This window comes from Microcebus murinus, chromosome 19 (genome assembly GCF_040939455.1).
Source record: "Microcebus murinus isolate Inina chromosome 19, M.murinus_Inina_mat1.0, whole genome shotgun sequence".
NCBI lineage: Eukaryota > Metazoa > Chordata > Mammalia > Primates > Cheirogaleidae > Microcebus > Microcebus murinus.
This window is the reverse complement of record NC_134122.1, coordinates 39,021,936-39,040,693: the sequence shown is the minus strand read 5'-3', so window position 1 is coordinate 39,040,693 and position 18,758 is coordinate 39,021,936. Positions and strand designations below refer to the sequence as shown.

The window sequence follows — 18,758 nt, the reverse complement described above, 5'->3', positions numbered from 1 at the left end:
TGAGTTGGTTTTACACGTTTCAGGTAGACAGGAATTACATGTAAAGCCGTAAATCAGTACATGGAAGGTGTAAAAAGTCAGGACATATGGAAGAGGGGCATTACAGGTTGTAGGTGGGTTTAAAGGTCATTTGATTTGCAATTGGTTAAATAAATGATACTTTGTCTAAAGGCTTGGAATGTTTAAAGGAAGTCTGTGAATCAGAGACAAACCAGAAAAATACGCAGACTCAAGTGATCTGTTAAGTAAATGGAAGACCAGCAGGTGTGGCTTAACGTTTTGCCAGGTATATAGCCTTAGACCTGTTAATGAGTGAGTTACAAAGGATGTCTCCAAGAAGGCGGATGGTGAGACAGGTCTGACCTCCCTTCTCATGGCCAGCAACTCAGCTTCAGGGTGTTATTTCCATGCCAAGCGGGGGTCCATTCAGTCAGCTGGGATACTTCAGATTTTATTTTATTCACAGTTTTATGTGCAAACAGGTCTCTGAGCGAGTGGCATGTTTTTAATCAATATTTTAAAAAAGTTTGGAGGGTGCAGACGAGGAGTTGCAGTGAAACAAAAAAAAGCAAGAGTAACAGGTGTGAACACAGAAAGGAAACCAGAGTTGACAGGTAGACTTAGAATGGGGACACAGGGTCGCCGGGGGCTGCGTCACTCACTGGACAGAGGGAGCACCTCCTGCCCCTAGCTGACGCCTCCTGCAGAGTGACGCGTGCCTGGGGCCGTGTCTGCTAGGACCTGCGTGCACCGGCGCCACCGGCGCCCACCCACTGGCGCCTGAATGGGCCAGGGATCTGGGTCTGGGCCCCTCGGACGGGCGGGCCCATCTGCACCCCGGTGCATCGAGCTCTGCACGGAAGCAGGGGCCCCCACCGAGCGGGTCCGGGTCGGAGGGCCCGGGGTCCGGGAGTGCGCGGGGGAGGCGTCTGCTCGGGGACTGAGGCGGCGCCTTCGCCTCCTGGCAGCCGCAGGAACGCGGGCCGCCGCGGCGACATCTCGCTCGGGAGGGAAGCGCGGGGGAGAGCGAGCCACGCTTTATCTGCTGCGCCACGCGCGTGGCGGGCCGGGGCGCCGAGGATCCGCCAGGCGCAGCGGGGCTGGGGGCGCAGGCCGGGCCAGCGCGGCGGGAGGAGGTAAGGCCGCCGGCTGCCCAGCCAGCCCGCACCGCTCGCTCGGGAGGGCGCCTACCGGAACCCTGGGGCCACCCGATCCCCGAACCTCCCCTGCCTGCACTCTTCCTCCCGCCCAACCCCCGGTGTCCCTCCCCAGCTCTCTTGCCCCAGCCTCTGCTTTCCACCCCCGCAGCCGCCCTCCCGACGCCCAGCGGCGGGGTCGCGCCCACCTGAAGCCCACCTGGGCTCCCGCCGCAGCTCTCGGGGCCCAGACCGCACCCGAGAGGCCTCCCGCCGGGGGCGGGGCTTACCCGCCCGGGACCGCCCCCTGGGCGGGGCTCGGAGTTTAAACGGCGCGGCGGGCCGGCCGGGCCTCACCTGCGCGCCCCGTGGCTGGTCCGCGGGCGGCGCGGCGTCATGTCCCCGGGCAGCAAGGCGAAGACGGAGTACATGAAGAGCTACCAGGAGCCGCGCTGGGAGGAGCACGGGCGCTACTACCGCGAGCTGCTGCACTACCGCTGGGGCCGCCGGCTGCTGGAGCAGGCGCACGTGCCCTGGCTCTGGGACGACGGCGGCCCGGCCGGCGCCTCCGACCACTGGGCGTCGACGGAGTCGCCGGGAGCCGGGGGCCCCGAGCCCCAGTGCAGCCTGGCCTTGCCCGCGCCGTCCGAGGAGCCCGCGGCGCGGGAGGAGACGGGGTCGCAGGTGCGCGGGTCCCCGGAGGAGGAGCGCGCGGACGCCGGGCACGCGGAAGCCGAGGACGCGCCTCCGCCAGGTACTGGGCCTGGAGGGGCACCCGCTTCCCTTTTGTTTTTCTTGGCGGACGGGGATTCCGGCTCCCTTGGCAAAATAAGGACGGTGTCAGCCCCGCCTCCGCCTTGCCACCCTTCCGCGCCTTAACTGAGCGGCGCTCGGTGGCGCAGGCTGCGGACTCGACCGCGGCGCCGCCGGACAAGTCCAGGTCTCTCCCCTGGGGCGGCGGCCGGCCACCACCTCCCAACTACTTATGTCTGAGCGCCCATTTTTGCTGGGAGGATCCCCGGCTTTCGTCAGTCTCGGAGGTGACCCGAAAGGCTGAGAACCGCCGGGCTCAGCTGTGTGTGTTGCGAATGGGGCGTTGCTTTCGGTGCCAACTCCCGCCTTCGCGGCGCTGTCCCTAGAGAGCGTCCCGCAGGTGTCTGCACGGACCGTTCAGAACGCCCGGCGTGGGGGCGCCTTCGTGGGGGTTGGTCCCCCCTCCCCGCCGCGCCACGGGCGTCACGCGCGCGGGAGGGCGGTGGCCGGGAAAGGCCCCTGCGAGCTGCGCGTCCGCCTGGACAGCGTCGCCGCCTGTCCTGGGGGCTCAGCACCCGGCTGGTGCGGCCGGGGACGACCACCGCATCGCCGGATTTCAGAGCTCTAGCGAGCAAAGTAGCTAAAACATTAGGAGCTCATTATACATTTCAGTCACCGACCTAGGAATGCGTATTTTATTTCACATTCAAAACAATCTCAGGCGGCAGGACCATAATTTTTATATCAATTTTATAGAAAAAGAAATGGAAGCTCGGGACCACTTATTTTTGTGGACGCCACTGTGAGCCAATGAGACTCTCTTCCTGGCCTCTCTGTCCGAGGCCGAGGAGCAGGTGAAATCCGGAGGATGGGCCGGGTGACTTCGCTCTGGGCTGTAACATCTTGGGCTGTTCTCGGCTCGTGCGCGGCAGGGCTGCCTCTTCCCGTCGTGCAGCTTGGGACCGCCGCTGGAGACGCGAGCGACAGAAGGCTGGGGGGACAGGCGTTCCCGATGGCTTCTGTGGGCACTGATCTGCCGGCCAGAGGGGGAAGTGCTCCATCAGCCGGAATGGGCTTTGCTCCCCCCTTCCCCTTCGTGGTTTGCGTGGCCATCGTCAAATATCTTCGTGCAACACACAGTGAAAACCGTTTCTAAGTAGCATTGTGATATGGACGGTTGTGTGTGCTTACCTGTTCAGGTGTGCCCCTGGGTTCGTGATTATTTTCTTAGAGATGTTGAACCCCTCCAGTTATTCATTCTCTGCTAAAGTTTAGGCACCAGGGAAAGGAAAGGCAAGGAAAGGGTTCCTGCTTTCAGGACACAGTTGCAGGAGCTTTTGCTTCGCTACCTGTCCCAGCCCTCTCTATTCCTGCGCTGGGCGAGATTGAAAACATCCTTGTTTTTAAGTGGATGATTTTATATATTAGAGCAATGAGCACTCCTTTGAGAGTCTATAAAACACAAAAGTTCTTTTCCTGAAGCCGCATACACAGAATCACGGAGTTCTATATGGTTCGTTAGGAAAACACAGCAGCCCCCTGACACACACACATGAATTGCCACTTTTAACTCCTGGTTTATCCTCTGGTTTTTCTTTCCATATTTCCAATTAACATGGCTTTTATGGACACTTCTTGATTTTTCCCCCCCCCAGTATTTACCATTACCTATTATTGGCTTTAATTTTTTTCTTTTTTTTATTAAAGTAATATGTATATATGCAATTTACCATCTTTACTATTTTTAAGTGTATAATTTAGTGGTAATAACTATATTTATATTATTTTCCCCCTTCCTGGCTTTACTTCTTTTTACTGCTCTCCTAATCTTACACATGGACCTTTCCACACCTCCTCAATAGAGCCGTCGCAGTTAGATTCACAATTAGGATCTACAACATTGTGCCTGTGGAAAATTTACCCAAAGCTGACTCATATTGTTTCCCTTGATGCCTTTTGCTTTCTTTCACAATATAAGGACAGGTCGGGTTCACTATCACTCTCAGTCATCTGAGCATCCCTCCCACTGCCTCTGACCTACTTCTGTCTGGCCTGGTTGCTGCTGTTACAGTATTTTGGGAGGGCCCTTGGCCATCACCTCCAGGCCTGCCTCGGCTTCTCTCTTGGGTAGGAGTCTCTGTTGTGTGGCTGCCATGTCATCTCCTTTCTAGGTTTACCCTCTCCTTGGTGGAGCTCATCTTCCAGTAGCTTCCTGGGTAAGAATGAGTGAGAGGTAAATTTTCTGAAACCCTTCATGTCAAAAGATAGCTTTCTTCTACCCTTACCATTTCATGAGTGTGGCTGGGCATGGAGTTCTAGGCTGGAAGGAATTGTCTCTAAAAAATCTGGAGGCCTTGCTCTTTTGTGCTGTTAACTACCAGCGTTGTTACAGTCCCACATTATCATGATTCTTGATCCTCTGCAGGTGACATGTTCCCCCTCCAGAAGCTTTTAAGGTCTTCTCTTTGTCCTTTGTGTTCTGAAATTTTTCCTTGATCTAGGTCTGTTTTCCTTCACTGTGCTGGGCACTTGGTGGGTCCTTGCAGTTCATACTTTTAATTCTTGGAAGTTTTCTGGCATTATTCTCATTTTAATTTTTTTCCTGTTTTTCTTTCTTTCTGAAGTCTTTAGTTGGATATTAGGCTTCATTATTTCATCCTTTAATTTTCTAATTTTTTTCTTTACCGATTTTCATCTTTTTTTTTTGGTTCTGTTTTCTGGGTGATATTCTCAACTGTATCTTCCAAGTCTTCTATTACATTTTTCATTTGTGGGATCCTATTCATTTTTTTTTTTAACTTGAGAGCTCTCGAATTGTTTTCAGGCCTGGTATTCATTTCCTCCCTTCTTCCCTCCCTTCCTTTCTTTTTAAGTACTTTTTAGAAAATAGTATCTGGTTCTTGATTCATGCATATAGTATCTTACCTTGCTGAAGATACTGCTAGAAGGTTTTTGTTCTCTTCTTTGTGTGTTTCTTCAACATAGTCTCTCTTTCATCTTGTCTTCTTTGTTTCTTTTTGCTTGTAATTCTCTATTTCATGTTAGGGACTTTTTCTCAAGTGTCTAATGATCTTTGGCATCTCATATTTAAAAGGTAGGTACTAAAAAGTTGTTAGGAAGTTCTGTCTGTGTATTGAGGTTTAGGGGTGGGAGTGCTTATTAATGGTGGGATTACTTCCTTCCCATAGTCAACATGCTTTAAAGAGTGGTCTAGATTGTCTCCAATTCCTTACTTGATACTCACATTTCTTTTAAAATTAAAATTTGGGAGTCCACTTGCCCAAGGCCTCTTGGCAGTGGCTCCGGGTCATGGTCCTCAAATTTGGCTCAGAATAAATCTCTCTAAAAATAAAAAAAAAATAAAATAAAAAAATAAAATTTTATTTTTAAGGTTTACATGTTTATAATTTTTAAAAAACTTGCTTAAAATGAAAATAACTAATCCTGTACTGTTTCTCAGCCACACCCCTTGCTCTTTCCAACTCTATGCAGCTTTCTTTTCAGCATTTGACCACTCTCTTCTCATTTAGACTTATCTGTTGGCTTTTTTATTGTAAACGTTATAAATTGACTTCCTGTTATGGGAGATGAAGGGTTTAGCTCAAAATCTTAGTTCACCATCCCCATTTCACCCCCAGACATATACCAACACCCTGTATCCCCACAACGTTAACTATATGGCTGTTTTGTTTACTCTCTCGTCTGTGTTTGCATTATCATGGCTATGTAAATTATTTGCAGAAGAGCCACATAATACATTCTGATTACATTTTCTTTGTTACAATTTTTCCTGAAGTTAATCATTGCTTCATATTTTTGTTTACTTTTTTTTTAAACACTCTTATCACCAATTCAGCCTGAAATGGTCTAATAGTACTATATAACATTTGTCATATGTCAGACTCATCAGGTGTTCTATTCATTTGATTTTTTTTCTCCTTGGAGACATTTTTTTGGAGCCCTCGATTCTCCTGTTCCAATCTACATTTTATGCTGTCCAGATCTGGCACAGCTGCTAAACGGGGGCTTCTCTTCACTGTCTCTCTGAGAATTCCTTTCACTTCCTTTCTTTGGTCCCCTGCCTTGTACATCTCAAGTCTTCTTTTTGCTCAGCCTATTCCTTCCTTTTGTTGGAGCATATCCTCTGTCACGCCTATAAAATATTGCATGGGAAGTAGAAATTTTGTGACCTTGCATGCCTAAAAAAATGCCTTTATTATATCCAAAGGCTAGATTGATATTTTGGCAAGGTAGAAAATTCCAGATTAGAAACTGCAGAGCTATTACATTGAATCCTAGTTTCTGGTCTTAGTGTTAAGAATTACCATGCCATTCTGATGCCTGTCTTGTGTGCATGACCTCCTATATTTGAACTTTTTTGGGGGGGGGGGCGGGGGGGAAGCTTTTAGAAGGTTCTTTTTATCCTGGGTGCTCTAAAATTCTGTGATGTGCTGGTGTCTTCTCTACCCCCCATCCTTGAGCTGGACCTTTTCAATCTGGATGCTGCTTTCAGTTCAGTGATATTTTCTAGTACTATTTAAAAATAACTTTCTCTGCTCCATTTGCTTTATCTTTTCTCTATAATTATCCCTAGTCGGATGGTGTACCTCCTGTTATCAAGCCTCTAACATTTTTATTTAAAAATGTTTCAGTTTTGGATTTTTTGGTTCTGTTTTCTGGGCGAACTCTTTAATTTTTTCCTTCCAACCTTTCTATTGAAATTTTTTATTCTCCCACCTTAGCTTTAAATTTTTTTTTCCTTTCCGGGGAGGTCCAGGAACTTAGCTTTAAATTTCTAAGAGATCACATATTTTGGTCCCAAATGTTCTTTAATTTTTTTTTTTTTAAAGTAGCATTCTGTTCTTGCATTTCTTTTAACTACAAAAAAAAAAAAAAAAAGTCACAGATATCCTCTGACTGCTTTCTTCAATTCCCTGTGCTGTCTTTTTCTTTTTCTGGATATTTTGGTCTCTTCCTTATTGGAGCATGTGTTCAAATGTTTGCCCTTAACCTGCCAGCTCATACTCAAGAGTAAGGCCTGAAAGAGCTTTTCAGCAGCTTTGTGCCTGTTTTCTGTAACTGGATGAAGACCCAGCTGTTTCTCTGGGGACTCCAAACATTAATACCTGCTGGTGTATCGTGTAGGAGCTTTGGGGGACAGTCCACCTCTAGTCTTCTGCCTTGAAGGTGCAAGCCAGGTGCTAGCGTCCTGGGAACAGATGTATCGAAAGGCACCGAGGAGGGTCTCCCTCTTTACCATGAGGCCTTTCACGTGGTTCTATTTTCAGGAAGGTGTCACCCCTAGTTTCTGCTGGACCTGGGGTCTCACATCTAGCCCTGCCTGGCTTCTCCCACTCTAGACAGTAATCCATGTGCCTTCAGGGTGGGAGAGAAGCGACCACCTGACATATGGACTGGAGGAAATATGTGAGAAGTACTGATTGCTGCATGATAATATTACTCTGAGAATTAGTCATTTAAAACTACAGTGGTTTCTTGGTCTTCATGGGCAATTGGTTCTAGGATATCCCTGCAGATACCAAAATCCATGGCTGCTCTAATCCTTTATATAAAGTGGTATAATTGGCCGGGCGTGGCTCATGCCTGTAATCCCAGCACTCTGGGAGGCCAAGGCAGGAGGACTGTTTGAGCTCAGGAGTTCGAGACCAGCCTGAGCAAGAGTGAGACCCCGTCTCTACTAAAAATAGAAAGAAATTAGCCAGACAACTAAAAATATATATAATAAAATTAGCTGGGCATGGTGGCACATGCCTGTAGTCCCAGCTACTCGGGAGGCTGAGGCAGCAGGATTGCTTGAGCCCAGGAGTTTGAGGTTGCTGTGAGCTAGGCTGATGCCACGGCACTCTAGCCCGGGCAACAGAGTGAGACTCTGTCTCAAAAAAAATAATAAATAAATAAAATGGTATATTTTTGTTTAATCTATGTACATCCTCTCGTATACTTTAAATCGTCTCTAGATATACCTAGTGTAAATGCTATGGAAACAGTTGTTATGCTGTATTCTTTATTTGTATTTTTTATTGTTATTTTTCTTCAATACTTTTCATCTGTGGTCAGTTGAACCTGCAGATGCAGACCCCACTGATATGGAGGGAGACTGTACTCCTTTCTTGGCGCCCTGGCCCCAGGATGCCTTGTCTGCTCCCTGCTGTGCGTGGCCTCAGCGGTGAGGCTGCAGGTGGGGACTTGGCTGCTGCGGGACCCCAGTATGCATGACCTCTTCTTGCACCTGGCCTTCCTCGTAACACACCGGCTGGCTTCTGAGCACAGCATCCTGAGACAGCCAGGGCACAGCGGTGCTGTTGCCCTTTCTGCCTTGGAGCCATGCAGCACCTCTCACCCCATTGCACCCTCACTTGGGAAGTTCCAAAAGTCTGCCCAGGTTCAAGGGGAAGACCTGTTGGTCCCAATTCTCAGTGGAGGCACATTCATACTGCATTGTCAGAAGGGGCTGGAGTACTGATTGATGTTGAACCTTCGGAAAAGAATCTTTTTGTACTAGCCTTGTGAAGAACTTGCTGTCTCATCCAACTCTTTCTGGGGTTCAGCCTCTGTCCTGGGGGCCTTTCCCCTTCAGGAAGTTAGGATTCATCTGAGTCAGTTCTGCAAGGTCATTTCCACCTCTTCATCTACTTTCCTTCTCCCAAAATTTTACTGATATCTTTTGCTTGATGTCATTGCCTCCCTTGCTCTTTGACCTAGTGGCTTTATACCTTTTTTCCTTCACTTTAGCGGGGTTTTGGGAGGAAAGGACTCTAAGCACATGTTTTCAGTGCATATTTAACCTGAATTCTGCCATTTGCTGTATTTTTTGCTTGTGAATTTTAGTTTTCTCCCAAATTAACTCTTGGCTATGTGGGTTCTCTCTCTTTTTTTTTTTTTTTTTTTTGAAACAGTCTCACTTTGTTGCCCAGGCTAGAGTGAGTGCCATGGCGTCAGCCTAGCTCACAGCAACCTCACACTCCTGTGCTCAAGCGATCCTCCTGCCTCAGCCTCCTGAGTAGCTGGAACTACAGGCATGTGCCACCATGCCTGGCTAATTTTTTCTATATATATTAGTTGGCCAATTAATTTCTATTTATAATAGAGACGGGGTCTCGCTCTTACTCAGGCTGGTTTCGAACTCCTGACCTCAAGCTATCTGCCTGCTTCGGCCTCCCAGAGTGCTAGGATTACAGGCGTGAGCCACTGTGCCCGGCCTATGTGGGTTCTCTTTATTGTATGTTTTTATTAGCTTATGATCCTTATTTCCTTTAATTTTCTTTAGGCTTATTTTGCTCTTTAACTTTTTGAGATGGGTGCCTATCATTGATTTCATTTGATTTTTTTTCCTTTTCTTTTTTTTGATGTATTCATTTAAGGGTATAAATTCCCCTCTGCTGCCATTTCTGTTGCAAGTGCTGGGAAAGCCCCCTTAAAACCGGAGCCCTCATGGTTAGCGCCCCCTGCTGGGAATGCAGAGCTGTGCACCCAGTGAGTGACCATGGAAACCACTCCATTGTGAGGGCCTCTCGAATTATGGAAGCCAGCGAGCTCTTAGGAGCAGAGGAGGCCCATAAGGAGCGTTTTTCCAGTGACTTAAAAACATTTTGCAGCTGCCAGATGATGACCACAAATCCAAATCTTTCCCTGAAGCAAAGCATCAGAGGATGGGATTTATCTTGAGTTGCGGAGAAAGCCCTTAGGCTGTGGTACTTTCTAGCTTTTAACTTTCTATTGAGATGCCAAATCTCAGAATATGAGTGGCAATAGTTGCTTTGGCATAGGTGTGGTTCAATCCTGGTATATTTGTCTTTTAAAATGAGATACATGAAAATTATTATGCTCACTTGTTTCTACATTTCTGCTTTCAGTGGAACTTGTGAGTGGAGCCATTAGTGAAAATGTTACTGACTTGACTAAGCGTTATGATTCTGCAAAGCCCAATATTGAATCGCATGTAAACCTGATTTGAAAGTGTTTGTCTTATCTCTTTTCAATAGCACTGCCTGTGAACGATGTAGAAGAAAAACCTGAACAAACCAGAAAAGAGACTGATAAATTACCCACCAGTATCAAAGCTCGACAAAGACGAAGTGCCTTATTTGCCAGAGGAAATAGGAAAGCTGTCAAAAGTCCCCAAAGATCGTCAACTAAAGCAAAAGAAGAAAAGCGTCCGTTTGCTCTTTATGGCTGCGGAGAAAAAAAGATGGTTATCGGCAGCCAAAAAACTCACAACGTGTGCGCGTCTGCCCCTGAGCATGAGGTGCGCTCTGGCCTCGCCTTCCCCGCGAGGTGGCGAGTCTGTCCTGTGCCAGTCACTGGCTGTCGCATCCATGGCCATGGAGACCTTAGGGGCCAGGGGAGCCCAGAATTGGGACTCTGATTTAACCAGCAGGAGTCTGGATGTTGGCTGCCTGGAGAGCAGGAATTTTGGCTGAAAGTTGGAGGGTAGCCGAGGGTTGCACTGACGCGCCGGCCCAGGAGGTGGGTGGAGTCCCCAGGGGGAGCACAGCCAAGCACAGCCAGAGCTGGGGACCAGAGCTGGGGAGGCCCACCTGGGTTTACCGTGGGCTGCTTGCGTGGGTTTCAGTCTCCTTCGGCTTTGACGAGCTGGCATTTTCTTGACTCCTTTTTTAGTGGTTTGTCTGTCTGATTGCTTGGCATCTACCGTAGACCCCTTTGTGCTCTTTTGGTTAAATTCAAATTGCTATGTTTGCCCCTGTTCGTCCATAACTAACGCACTTTACCCCCAGGAGCTTTAGTTCTCCTCTGACTTAGCCCCCAGCTTGCCAGCCTGTGCCAAGCCCTGAAAATATTTCAGACAAGAGGATACTCATGCTTGTAGTCACAAACAGATATATATGTCGGCATTAATATTGCTACTGTGGCCGAACGCAAAGGATACATTTAAGGAAGCAGAAAGAGAAACTGCAAAGTCTGAATTCTGGTTAAATCCTGCAAATGAAAATTTTACTAAACAGACTTCTCAACCCCAGCAGATGGTCTTATTTAGAGAGAGATTTGAGACAACAAAGCTGCCGTTTAACCAAAGATCCCTGACAAGTCCATGGGATCAATTTTAACAGGATTTATCTGTAGTACAAAACATTTTTGGTGGTGAAAATCCGATTTTTTTTTTTTTTTTTAGTATATGACTGTAAAACATTTAACTGTAAAACTTTAAAACATTAATTTTTTAAATTAAATGCTTATTCATGCTTGATACTAAGCAGTTCTAACAATTTCCAGAGCCAATTCAGAGGCATGTGCAAATTAGTTGTTTGTATCTAACATTTAATTTGCTGTCACTTAGTTTTATTATCACTCATCATGGGTAAGCCAGAGCCATTGAGTGGGAATGGCTCTTCTGTGAAAGCTTTTCTATATAATATGAAAACTATCTATAGGAAGACAGGGCTTGATTCTGCCCTGCTGCAGGTGACCTGGGGGTAGCTAGTTTCATTCGTGAAAATTAGTACAGAAGCCACTTAAGGGCTGGGCATGGTGGCTCACACCTGTAATCTCAGCACTCTGGGAGGCCAAAGCAGGAGGATTGCTTGAGGCCAGGAGTTTCACACCAGCTGGCAATACAGTGAGACTCTTTTTTTTTTTTTTAAGCCACTTAAGTTATACTTGTATATTTCTGAACTCTCCTTAGATTCATGAGTCAGCATTACGAGCCAAGAACAGAAGACAGGTGGCAAAAAGGAAATTCGCTGCTCAAAGCTAATGTGCTCACTCTGCGGATGCGGAAGACAGACAGATGAAGTCTTCCACCTCAGCGAAACCCGTGGATGGCAGAATACATGAGGTGCTATTTGGCCAGAGCTTAAACAGTTGCTTGGACAGCTTCTTTTAAAAAGTGTAAATGACAGGAAAATCAAGACAAGACAAAAACTATCAAAAGATACTAAATGTAGGTTTAAGAAACCACCTGATTAAGCAAGAGTTTTACTAAGGAGATATCTAAAAGATTGTTTTATTTTGATAAATACTGTCCGGCAGCAGGCCAGACAGCTGAAGCCATAAACACTGGGTTATTTATGAAGATTATTAAACTTAATTTAGCTTTTATTTAGATTGTGATATTTAAGAATTAAGATATTTAATCAAGATATTTAATTTAGCAATTAAGATATTTAATTCTTAAATATCACAATCTATATGAAAGTTATGCTGAATTAAAATGCAAATGAGTTTATCTTCATAAATATTCCAATGTCTATGGGCTGGGTGAGGGTCATTTTTTCCCTTTTAAATTATCTAGGTACTTTTTATATAATAGCTTATATAATAGTTCAAATACATTCCAGTAGATAAAGTGCCAACACAATGTGTAGAATAGTAATAAAAACCAAAGTTTCTTTTGAATCAAAAACTGTCACTTTTTTTTTTATTGCAAGATGTTTTTGTTTTAGAACACATAACGCGCACTCTGTTACACTCTAGCCTTTTGGCGCACACCCACTGTGGCCTTCTGCCTCTTCAGCAATAGCTGGTGGTGATATTTAGAACTTACAATCTGAAATTGCATTTAGCAAATTGAGATTGTTTGGCCCATTGGGGTGGGGACCATTGTTAAGATACCCACTAGCCATGTTGCCCACCCCCACTTTCTTTTCTTTTTCTTCTACAGAACTTAACAATAATGAAGACTTGCTGTACAATATTTAGACTTTAGGTTGAAATACATTACTCTTTGATTCCTAGCCAGTAGATTTATCTACACCTTAACGTGAGGGAACGGTGGTGTGTGGGTAGGCACAAATGTCTGTAAATAGTGCTCCTTCTCTTCAGCACATTTGCTTTTGGGGTAGTAAAATGGTTTTAAAAAAGACTGGTTTCCATAAAAAATGAGCGAAATCTTGTGATTCTGCAGAGACAGGAATCTACTAGAAGGATGTGTGCTAAGTTCTTTATAAGTGATAAGAAAAGTACTTTTGGCTATGCCAACTTAGCACTTGAATGTGTGTGAATGAACATTTGGCGTTAGATGTGAGACTGGGCATTTCCTTGATGCTTTTACTCTGGGGTCTTTGCGTACGACAGTCAATTTTTAGAACACAGATTGGTTTCATTTCATTACACATAAAATCTTCAGCGTCATCTTAAAACTATCAAGTTTTGAAAACACATACTAAAGTATTGTGAGCTTTAAAAAAATTTTTTTTTAAATATCTGCATAGTTTTGAGGTGAATTCTTTTACATAGAGAGCTTTCCTAATCACTCAGATATATATATATATATATATATAATAAGAGGAAATTCTACATGTTGTCCAAAACAACCTTGCTAGTAATTCTAAAGAATCTGGGGGTTAACTATTATTAAAGTCTTTCAACATTGCAGGTACGTAAAGATCACATTAACATGACAATTATGATAGTGTATAATTGTGAAAAATATTCCCTTAACATAACTTTTGCACATTTGGTGTTAGCCATCCAGCTCAGACATTTGTATTGCACCTGACAATCTTAGGAAAGATGATGGCCTTAGGGAGTAGTTCAGGCCCACATTGATGCACTGCCTTAGAAACCTGACTCCTCTAGACTTTGAAAAAGCCAGACTTTCTCTTGTTTAGAAAACAGACTTATATTTAATGTGCTTACTTCTGAAAACTCCAGATGGGAAAAAACCTAGAAGGCAAATATTGGCCAATTTTTTCCCATTCTCTTTAAGTGGAAGATGAACAAGATTTCTAATGTACATTTAATGTGCATGAACAATGAATAAATGAATATGAATTGAGTCTTGTTCTCAAGTCCAAATTCTTGGTTGGTTGGGGTTTCTTGTTTTCAGGGTGACAATTACCTTTCGAGCCTATGAAATTTAAGTTGTTAAAATCTGACAGATCCTTCCTTCTTCTCATTCTAGGAACTACTGTGGTTGTAATCATGTTCATAATTCTTAGAACAACTTGCAAGACAGTGATACAATTTAAAATTTACCTCTCATGTTGAAAAACTCTGAAACTGAGGATCTGGCAACATTGTGAAACTTTAAAATTTTGGTTTTAAGGACTTAAAGCATATTTATGACAAATTGTTTTATGTTACTGCTTTAAAATAAAAGTAATAGAATATTGAAGTAATACTGTCTGGCACTTGGCATTAAATCTGCTAGATGAGAAGTAAATAAAAGTCTCTTTTAACTGCTCTTTAGATGTCAAAATACTTGGCACCTCTGGGCCTATATATATACTTCCCTGCATAAAATTTCTAGCACACTTATATATAAAGTTTCCTAAAGGTATAATAGGCTGTAAGTTATCTTGTTTATAATAAAGTTTGTTTTGAGTACTGCATTCACTTTAAAATTCTGAAAAAACAAAGGCTGGGGACATGTAATTACAAAGCTCAGGCAACAGGAATTTTGGGTTGTATTTTCTAAGAACAATATATTTTTAGCTTATAGTTATTGCATTTAATTGGAAAAATATGAGTAAAGGAAATTAACATTACAAGCTGAAACTATTCTATGTTTTCAAAACTGTCTTGGCTGGAAGGCTAAGACTATTTTGTGAGAAATCTGACTTGTACATAAATGGCTTGAAGAAAATGTATGATCATATTGACTCCTAAATGGATTTTTCATTAGATAAATGTTTAACAAGATACATTAGATATGTCCAGGAAAAGACAAGTTCTAAATATACACTTGGAACTGGGCTATAATTTTTTCCCAGTCTCTTCGCTCACATCATCTAATTGTTCTGAAAGTTACAAAAGTAATAGCACATGGCTAAAATAATTTAAAAAGTATGGAATAAAAATACCCCATACTACCCCCTTGTCAAAATTCTACTCCCTTTCTTGGAGGAAACCAGTGTTTTGTATGCAAATTTGCAGACATTTTTCCTAAGCACTTATCTAAATAGGTACATGTAACCATTTTTTCACACAAATATTGGATAATGCTATACACATTCTATACTCTTTTTCACTTAATAGCTTAGGGAAGAGCCTGGTTCCAGGTAAGACAGCGTACACACATATTCCCCTCCTTCTGTTCTCACCAAACACAGCTAAAAAAATCTGGACAGAACATATCACACAGCTATTTGAGGACTCTGAAAAGTAAACAGTGACACACAAAATTGAGAACACCAGAACTCTAAGCACCACTGAAGTGGTGGCGAGTTTTCCATTTTTTTTCCTTCTAGTATCTTCAGGCCCAAACACAGAAGCAAACACTGAAGTGCAGAGATGCAGAAGCCTGGATTGAGGAACAGGAAGGGAAGGGGCAGCTAAAGCTCAGAGTGAGGGAAAACCCCCCCTCCTTTCCCTTTCCTCTCTGTTTCATGCTGAAGCTCCTAGGTAATCCCCTGGTTGCTAGTGGGAGCCTGCAGAAGCCACATGTCTGAGGCAGGGGGATTTCATACATTTCCATTTGGTAGAGCGATGGCACCAAGAGGGCAGGGCTGAGCTGACATGCTCTGAAGGACTGATATGGCTCTGAACTGAAGCTGATATGGCTCTGTTATGGAAGTAGGCAGTTTGGGGCTGAAGGACCGAAAAAGAGGAGACCCAGGGAACCAGAAAGCACTGGGGAGAGAGTAGAGAGGGAAGAGCTTAGGAAAGTGACTCTACAGAGTTGTTTATGAACACTTGGGCTCACCCTGACCTATTTACCTGTTCAAAGGTGGAGCCAATCCTAATGAGCATACCAAAACAGCTGAGAACTGAGCTAACAGGTAATGCCTGCTCAGGTTTCAGACTGAGTGCAAGATGGTGCACATGTGGGATAGATCCAAAGAGCATGGCAAAAGCTTTGAAAACTGAACTGACATTGGGACCAACACCCACAGAAAGCAGGTTGGAATTTGTAGCCTCACCCGATCAGTTTCCTGCTAAAACAAAAATATCAACATTTCCTATAGGATTTAAACAAGGGCCTAGGTCTCATCATGTAATATTATATTCAAAGTGTCTAGGATGCAATCCCAAAGTATTCAGCATATGAAGCACCATGAAAATATAGACTTTAAAGTAGCTAATATTAGAAAGTTCAAATGAACAATTATACTCTCAAATACTAAAATAGAAATTATCAGTAAAGAAATAGATATAAAGAACCAGATGAAAATATTAGAACTGAAAAATACTATAAAAATTTAAAAACTCACTAGATTCAATGACAGAATGGAGATAACAAACAGATAGATTGACAAAATCATCCAATCTGAACAACAGAAGTGAGACTGAAAAACAAATGAACACAGTTTCTGGGACCTGTACAACAATAATAAAAGGTCTCACAGTCATGTTACAGGCAGATAAGAGAAAGAGTATAGTGCTTTAAAAACATCCAAATAATGGGTAAAAAAAAACCTCCCAAATTTGGTAAAATCTTATAAATTCAATAATCTGAATAAACCCTAAAAAGAATAAAGCCTTAGAAATCCATGCCCAGACACATAGTGATCTAACTGCGGAAAACTAAAAGACACCTTGAAAACAGCCAGAGAAAAATGATATAATACTTACAGGGAAACAATAATTTGAATGAAAGCAAAGTTTTCAACAGAAACCATGGAGATGAGAAGGAAGTGGCTCATTTCTTAAAGTGCTGAAAGAAAACTGCCAACACAGAATACTATATCCAGTGAAATATCCCTCAGTAATGAAGGTGAAATAAAGACATTCCGAGATAAAGGAAAACTAAAGATTGGGAGCCAGCAGACCTGTTTTAAAGGAACTGCAGTTAAAGAAAGTTTTTAGACAGAAGAAAAATAGTACCAAAAGGCAACTTGGAACATCAGGAAGAAGAGCAACAAAAATTGTAAAGATCTGGGTAAATATAAAAGACTATTCTCTTCTTGAATTCTATTAAACATGTTTGATGGTTGAAAAAAAAAACATACAACATTGTCTGATAGGATTTTCAATGTATGTAGATGCAATATATAAGACAATTATAACCAAAAGTGTGGCAGGTAAAGGGACCTACATGGTAGTAAAGGTCTCTATATTCCAATTAAAATGATACAAAATAATGGTTCTAAATAGACTAAAATTTTTCCATTAAAAATTATATAAAAATATAGTCAAAATGGCTGGGCACAGTGGCTCTCACCTGTAATCCCAGCACTTTGGGAGGCTGAGGCAGGAGGATCACTTGAGGCCAGGAAACCAGCCTGAGCAACATGGTGAGACCCCATCTCTACAAAAAATAGAAGAACCAGTCAGGAATGTTGGTACACGCTTGTGGTCCCAGCTACTTGGGAGTTTGAGGTTGCAGTGAGCTATGATAATGCCACTGCACTCTATTCCAGGCACCAGAATGAGACCCTGTCTCCAAAGGAAAGAAAGTCAAAATCACAATAGATAAAATAGAACACTAAAAATGTTCAAATAACTCAAAAGAAGCAGGAAAGGGGAAGCTGAGGAACAGAGGAAATAAAGCCAAACATATCAATAATTACATTAAATGTGAATGATATAAATGCAACAATTAAAAGTGTCAGAATGACTTTTTAAAAAACATGATTCAGCTTATATGATATCTATAAGAAATTCATTTTAAATATAATATCAGTAGGATAATAGGAGAAAGATGGAAAAAAAGATATACCATTCAAACACCAAAAAAAGGAAAGCAAAGTTGATTTTGAACAAAGGAAATTACCAGGGATAAAGAAGGTTATTGTATGTTAATAAAAGGGTCAACTCACCAAGATGACACAGCATTCTTAAATGTGTATATACCTAATAGTAGAGCTTCAAAATATATATATGCTTCTGTGGTGATAGTGCTAGCACAAAATGGTGACCCTGCTGGATTTTCTATACGAAGCGTGGCAAGTGCCGCAAGCGCTATCCCCACAAAATGGCACAGTGTAACAACAAGGTTTCTCTGTGCCCCTGGGGAAGCAGCATTATGACAGGAAGCAGAGTGGCTACCGTGGGCAGACTAAGCTGAATTTCCAGAGAAAGGCTACAACTACAAAAAAAAAAATTGTGCTGAGGCAAAATATATAAAGGAAATCTGACAGGGCAGAGAGAACCAGACAAATTCACAATTACAGTTAGATACATCAACACTCGTATCGATAATTGAACTGAGACATGGAAAATCTTCAAAGATATAGAAGAATCCATTAATACCATTAATCAAATGGCTCTAATTGACATTTATAGAGCATTCCACTCAACAGCAGAATACATATTCTTCCAAGTGCATGGAGAACATTCACTAAGACCATATCCTGGTTTATAAACATTAACAAATGTAAAATAATTGAAATCATACAAAGTATGTTTCTGGCTTTAATGGAATTTAACTAGAAATCAGTAATATATGACAGGATAATGTGAAATCCATTTGAAATTAAACATAATCACATAAATTAACCATCAAAGAGGAATTCTTAAGAGAAATTAGAAAATATTTTAAATGGAAGAAAAATGAAATTGTAACATGTTAAAATTTGCGGGCACAGATAAATCAGTACTTGGAAGATTTACTGCATTGAGTGCTTCTGTGAGGAAAGAAAGTTTCAGATCAATAATCTCAATAATCTGAGCTTCTACCTCAGGAAACTAGAAAAGGATGAGCAAAATAAACCACATCTAGCAGAATGGAGGAAAAAGTAAAAAGCAGGAACCAACAAAATAAAAAAATAAAAAAAAAAAAAACAGAAAATGAGTAAAGCCAAAAGCTAATTCTTTGAAAAAATCTGTTATTGATAAACCTCTGGGAAGACTGACCAAAAAAAAAAAAAAAAAAAAAAAAAAGCCATACATTACCAAGAGCAGGAACCAAATGATTTACCTTTTACTGATTTTTGGTGAGATGAGCATCTTTTTCACATTTATCAATCATCTTTACTTCTTTGACGAATGGCCTGTTTATGTACTTTG

At 42.8% G+C, this 18,758-nt stretch overlaps 1 protein-coding gene across 1 annotated transcript; it reads left to right on the top strand.

Annotated features, from left to right (window-relative positions):
- Positions 1-1,434: 1,434 nt before the first annotated feature.
- CCSAP (centriole, cilia and spindle associated protein) lies at positions 1,435-12,404 on the top strand. The gene is given in 5 exon segments (XM_075994863.1): positions 1,435-1,890; positions 7,225-7,233; positions 9,893-10,155; positions 11,551-11,623; positions 12,382-12,404. Coding segments are annotated over 5 exon segments (726 nt in total). The 5' UTR covers positions 1,435-1,532.
- Positions 12,405-18,758: the final 6,354 nt, after the last annotated feature.